Below are 6480 nucleotides of genomic sequence, written 5' to 3'. Positions count from 1 at the left end.
CTGGGGGTGGAGCTTGGAGAAGATGGAGTTTGAAGAGGAGAAAGACCACAGCGGGATGTGATGCCATAGAGTCCACCCTCCAAAGAAGCCATGTTCTTCCGTGGAAGTGATTTCTGAAGTTTGGAGGTCAGATGTAATTCAGGGAGGCCTCCAGTCTCGACCTGGAGGCTGTCAACCCTAATTTCTTTTCCAATTGAAGGGAAACAGGAAGGTCCTAGAAGATGTCCTTTGCTTCCCTCTTTTTTTTACACCTGTAAAAAGGGGCATTTGTAGAAAAAAAATGAATACAGGGACACAAAAGACCTGCCAACTGAGCAGTGTTATTATTTATTTATTATATTTTATGTATTATTTAGAAATTGAACTCCTCCTCCTAACCAGTGGAACTAGCGCAACAGAAAAATTTCACATCATTGAGTCCAGTGTTATCAATGGAAAAAAATCCTTCGGGCATCTCCACCTTTGTCTGGATCCCACAAGTGCCATCGTCTTTGCAGGAACCACTCCACGAGCCATAATCGCCCAATGCAGGACCATTTCCTTCCAGTTCAGTTCCATCTGTGCACTTGAACTTGATGTTATTGGCTGCAGTATCGTCACCTAAAACTGACCGTGGTGACACTCGGAGCATGAATGAAGTCAATAAGCCAGAAGGGCATAAAAATGCATCAGACCAGGTACCATACCTTTCGGAATAAGAAAGAAAGCGTTTGTAAGAAACTTTACAGATTCCATCGGTGGCTACCATCTTCTGCTTAGAAGTCAAATTGTCGAAGCATCTCATGGCAAGAAAGTCCCATGGTTTTTTGTTTGTTTGTGGTCATTGTGTTTTGCCATAGTATAAACATCCAGAACTTGAAAACACACTTGGACATGAGTCGCTGCCCTGCAAAACATTCCCAGGGATTGCCAGAGAATAGCAGGCAACTCGATGAGGTGTCTTCCCTCCACAAGGTTCTCTTTCCTTTCCAGCACCTTCCCCATCCTCCAGCTCCACCCACTGCAGCCAGCTCCTCACCCCACTATGTTCACAGCATTTCCTTGAGAAGCTAGCAACATGCAACACATGAGCTTAGCACATTTCTCCTAAACTGAGCATCATGCAATGGCCACTGCAGAAGCCTCTGTTGGCATCAGCGTTGGTTGGGGCTGCTGGCACTCATGATGCTACCCCAGGGGATGATGGGCAAGTATGAGGCGAGGCTGTTTTGCTCTTCTCCTCAGCCCCTCCTACTGTGCCCAATGAATCTGTGGGCCCTTTCCTCTCTTCAGTGCAGTGCAGGTCAGATTTCTTTTCTCACTCTCTCCCTCATTCTTTCCTTCCCACATAGTCCACGGAAAGTCTTTCCATGCATCATAATCATCATCATCACCATCACCATCATTAATTTCATTACTATTCCTCCTGTAGCCAAAGCTCTCTAGGCTGTTTACAACAGATCAAAGATAACAGGATACAATATATAAAAGCATTAAAAATTAACAATTAATTTAAAATAACATAAAAAACATTAGAGAACAATAGACCCAGGGCTTTTTTTTTTTAAGCCCAGCAAGAGCTCCCCCATGCTTTTGCCAGCACACCCGCTGCAGTGGGCACACTGGGGAAAGCAGAAATCATTCCTTCCCTAGCTTGCCAACGGGAGCCCTGAACACCCCAGGCCGAGCTCCGCTCCAGTGTGCTCCTGCCCCAAAAATGACCTGAATAGACCTGACCCAAAAAGGATCTGACCTAAAGTGGAAAAAAGACACCTGGCTAATCATATTGGACCCCTGCATACCCAGGGAGGTCTCACATGGGACAACTGGGGTGGATGGCCTCCATCTGATGAAGTTGCTAGCCTCTCTCCATCTGCACTGGCTGGCTCAGCAACAAAGCATGGAATTAGAGAAGGCCCCACACAGCAGCGCTTCAGCCTATGGGATGCAACTAATAGAAGGTAAACCTTTATGCCCTAATACCAGCACTGCCCCAGCAAAGCCCATCTGTAACAGAATGGGGGCAACTTGGCAAAATGGTAAACTCCTATGTAAATTGCAGGCACACGCTTGCACACCTGTTTTTTAATCCCCAAAGGGGGGGGGGGTTAAGTGCCTGGTTTCAACTAATATATTGTTTAATTTGTTGATAAATAAATTGGAAATTGGAGATGAGCAGAGTCATGGCCAGGTTTATAGATGATACCAAGTTATACAGGATGGTGAAAGCTACAGTAGGTTGTAAAGAGGTAGAGAGGATCTCTCTAAGCTGGGTGATCGAGCAATAATGTGGCAAATCAAGTTCACTCTTGGTAAGTCTAAGGTGATGCAAACTGGAACAAGAAGTCCAAACTTCAAATAAATGCTGACAGGCTGTGAACTGGTTATAACTGAAAGACGTCTTGGGGTCTGGTGAAAATGGCAACCCAGCATGCAGCAGCAGTGAAAAAGACAAACTTCACACTGAGAATTGTTAGGAAAGGGCTTGAAAATAAACCAGCTGGCATTCTAATGATGTACAAAGCATTAGCAATGGCGCACCTGCATTTGGAATACCGTGTATAGTTGTGGTCACTGTGTCTCAAAAAGGATATTGCAGAGATGGAAAAATTACAGAGGAGGGCAATCAGTGGTTTGGAGCACTTTGCCTATAAGGTTCAGGAAAGAAAAATTTTACTCAAATTCATGAGCAGAGCGTGGAATGCAGTACTACAGGTTACCACTCTGTGCCACGGGGCTCCTCATGAAGAAGAAGAAGAAGACTGTAGATTTATACCCCGCCCTTCTCTCTGAAACAGAGACTCAAAGCAGCTTACAATCTCCTAAATCTTCTCCCCCCACAACAGGCACCCTGTGAGATGGGTGGGGCTGAGAGGGCTCTCACAGCAGCTGCTTTTTCAAGGACAACTCCTGCGATAGTTATGGCTAACCCAAAGTCATTCCAGCAGGTGCAAGTGGAGGAGTGGGGAATCAAACCCAGTTCTCCCAGATAAGAGTCTGCACACTTAACCACTACACCAAACTAGCTCAGCTACACCAAGCTGGCTCAACATAACATTATCCCAACAAAATTCCCCTCTTAAATTGTCAGAGGAATGTATAGTAAAAGCAACCTGTGACAGCTAGTTAAATACATGAAACACCACATTCTGGATCTTCAGCTCTTCTTGATTGGACCTCAGTTAGAAAGAAATAAACATTGTTCTTCTTTGCTTTGCTCATCCTGGAGATGACGGTATGGTAGTAGAAAAATATGGATAAAGAAGGGGAGAGATATTATTGGAGAATACCTTTTTTTAAAAAAAAAAGTACTTACGCTCCCACTGCAGATGTGATGATTGAGTCATCACTGCAAATTAGGCGAATGCCGTTTAGGGAAGTATCATCAGCAAAGTGCCCTTGCCTGGTCTGTATCTAGGAAAATCCCACATAATGGATGAAAACAGAAAAAAAGGCTTATAAGTTATGAAATGGAACAATTATGGGTTAAACAGTTACACTTTTGGCATCATCATAAGATAAAGACTATTAGCAATACAAAGGTTGATGTACATCTTTAGGAGATACCATCTATTAACAAACCCGGGCATTCAGCTTTAGATACCATAGACTTCTATAATATAAAAAGAAACAATAGGCTGTGTTAAACATAAATTGCATCCCCATCTTGGTAGATTTTGTGCTGTGGCTTTACTACAGCAATCATTTTGCAATTTGTCCTTGTTGGACATTCCAGTAGAAAAAGATTGTTAGCAGGGCTTTTTCTTCTGAGGGAACAAGAAGAAGAAGATATTGGATTTATATCCCGCCCTCCACTCCGAAGAGTCTCAGAGCGGCTCACAAATCTCCTTTACCTTCCTCCCCCACAAGAGACACCCTGTGAGGTGGGTGGGGCTGGAGTGGGCTCTCACAGCAGCTGCCCTTTCAAGAACAACCTCTGCCAGAGCTGTGGCTGACCCAAGGCCATGCTAGCAGGTGCAAGTAGAGAAGTGGGGACTCAAACCCGGTTCTCCCAGATAAGAGTCGGCACACTTAACCACTACACCAAACTGGCTCTCCAACACAGTGAAATGGAGTGGAAACCTCTTTGTAGAAACAAAATTCTCAAAAAATGTTAAAAGTTCATGAGGGGCACTGATGTGTTTCCCCTTCATTTCCCTCTTGAGAGTTCTGACACCTCTTTTTCTAGAAAAAAGCCCTGATTGTTATAGAAGAACTATAGTGACCAAAAATGCACAGATGCTGCTTATGAGGAATAAAATCAATCGATTTGAGTTTTGAGTCATATCTGTGTCTCTTGTACTAGCTAGATAGCAAATATTTCATCCTCCAAGGTGCACAGAGAAGGTCACAGAATTCCCTCCTCCCCAAATTTCCTTCTCAGTGTTACAATATGGTCATTTTCAGAGGTCCTGCTTCATGAGCCTCTGTTTTATGAGAACAGGCAGGTGGCAACGATCATGGTAACAAAGTCTGCAGCTCTCTCCCCAGGGAGAGTTATCTGTCCCCTTCTCTTCCCATCTTCCACCAGGAGGTGAAGACTTTCTGTTTTGTTCTGCATTGCCTCAATAATCTCTCCTTCCTAACCAATGTTTTATGCTTTATATGTATTTTAACTGACTTTTCTTAAATTGTCCTGGTGAGGTATGTTTGGAAAAGGCGTTGGTTTTAATGGTTTTACAATGCAATTTTATCATGTATGTTTTAAATTGTTAGCCAATTGGCAACCCTTGTAAGGGCAGAAAAGGTAGAATATATATTTGGTAAATACAATAAATATAATAATCTAATCCAGATTAGATTTGGTGATTTTGTGGATCCTTTTTTAGGAAGACTGCAGACACCACCAAAACATGAAAGGCGAGTGATGCTTCCTGGGGTCTTCTGAAACACATTGCTTCAATGAGGTATTAAAAACATCAAGACTGGGTCTTTCCTTTGGAGCGGAAGCAAGTGGGATCCAAGAAACACATTGGTGGGAATCATGGCGCTTAAAGATGTCACACTGGGGATAATGAAGTTAGCCATTCTATCATACTAGATCCATTGTTAACAGAAACATGACTGATCTTCAAACAAAGTTTTTTCCCCCTTCATACATTCTTCCATAGCCATACATTTCAACATTCCCTCACCTCTCTTATATTGGAAACATTCGCAAACTGAAATTACACTGCCATTACTGAGGCCTCTCTACATATTTCAAGAAGAACTCCCATCAGTCCCATGGGATCCCTGCTGCAAAGATTGTTCTGTCACCCTGTCCAGCAACAACCTAATACCAGAGCCTTTTAGAAACAGAAGCCAAGAATAGAAGAAAATAAAGATATCCCCCAAATGACAGCCTGAAGAATAGACAGGGAAGGAAAAGAGGGGAGAGAAATTATGCTAACCTTCAGTGAAAACCCCTTGGCCCTGCTTCTGGAGCAGTTATTCATTGCTCCCCACGTGCCCCATTGTCCTCCGTTCATCACCGTAAGAATGGATGCGACATTTTTTGTGACATCTTGTGACTCCGCATTCCACGGGCAGCAAGAGAGCAGCAAGAAAAATACAATTGGACCAGGAACCTGCATGTTGAAGCCTCCGCTTTGCAGAGAAAATGGGAAATGGCAACAGCTTCCGAGACTGGGAACTTTTCTTCTTGCCTGAAAATAGCTAGGGTGCATCATTAATCCACTGGCTAGTACAGATGGGCACATTCCATACTGGGGTCGATGTGATCTTGCACTGATCCGATCTTCGCCCAAGGCTATTGCCAACTCTGCCCAAGGCAATCAGCCCAAGGTGTAGGCTGAGCACATATCCATCTATGAGGAAAGGAGTCTATCTGTCCTCCACAACCCAGCCATGGCTTTCCTTGTGCTCCTTGCATTTTCTTTAGAATTGACACAAGGCTATTAGTTTTGTGTGCATGCAAGGAAGAATGTCCTCTGTTCTACATCCATTAGATGAGCGTATATCGTTGGGACCTCAAGAAGGATATTATAGCATTGGAGAAAGTCCAAAAAAGGGCAACTAGAATGATTAAAGGGCTGGAACACTTTCCCTATGAAGAAAGGTTGAAATGCTTGGGACTCTTTAGCTTGGAGAAACGTCGACTGCGGGGAGACATGATAGAAGTTTACAAGATAATGCATGGGATGGAGAAAGTAGAGAAAGAAGTACTTTTCTCCCTTTCTCACAATACAAGAACTCGTGGGCATTTGATGAAATTGCTGAGCAGATAGGTTAAAACGGATAAAAGGAAGTACTTCTTCACCCAAAGGGTGATTAACATGTGGAATTCACTGCCACAGGAGGTGGTGGCGGCCACAACCATAGCCACCTTCAAGAGGGGATTAGATAAAAATATGGAGCAGAGGTCCATCAGTGGCTATTAGCCACAGTGTGTGTGTCTGAGAGGAGCACAACAGAGCAGAGCAGCTGGAGAAGTTGCTGGGAATTTCTGAGTGTTGGAAGACTTCATTCTGAGCTTGTGGGGCTGCTTAAAATTTTGAG

The 6480-nt window shown here is 43.7% G+C and overlaps 1 protein-coding gene across 1 annotated transcript; it reads right to left on the bottom strand.

Annotated features, from left to right (window-relative positions):
• Nucleotides 1–373: 373 nt before the first annotated feature.
• On the bottom strand, nucleotides 374–5450 carry LOC132569128 (vitelline membrane outer layer protein 1-like). The gene is made up of 3 exons (XM_060235310.1): nucleotides 5373–5450; nucleotides 3296–3393; nucleotides 374–686 (listed from the first exon to the last, which is right to left on the bottom strand). Exons 1-3 carry the CDS (start codon nucleotides 5448–5450, stop codon nucleotides 374–376), a joined length of 489 nt encoding a protein of 162 aa, XP_060091293.1.
• Between the last annotated feature and the right edge of the window lie 1030 nt (nucleotides 5451–6480).

The sequence above is a fragment of the Heteronotia binoei genome, chromosome 3 (genome assembly GCF_032191835.1).
Source record: "Heteronotia binoei isolate CCM8104 ecotype False Entrance Well chromosome 3, APGP_CSIRO_Hbin_v1, whole genome shotgun sequence".
In the NCBI taxonomy this organism is placed as follows: domain Eukaryota; kingdom Metazoa; phylum Chordata; class Lepidosauria; order Squamata; family Gekkonidae; genus Heteronotia; species Heteronotia binoei.
The sequence above is the reverse complement of the archived record's forward strand: the minus strand, read 5'-3'. Positions and strand labels throughout refer to the sequence as shown.

Bases quoted from the DNA above. Each gene is read 5' to 3' on its own strand.
- LOC132569128 (XM_060235310.1), bottom strand. From the start codon at position 5,450: ATGAACGGAGGACAATGGGGCACGTGGGGAGCAATGAATAACTGCTCC. The intron at 3,394-5,372 runs GTTAGCATAATT...GGATTTTCCTAG, and splicing joins CCAAGGGGTTTTCACTGAAG to ATACAGACCAGGCAAGGGCA. The intron at 687-3,295 runs GTAAGTACTTTT...TTATTCCGAAAG, and splicing joins ATCACATCTGCAGTGGGAGC to GTATGGTACCTGGTCTGATG.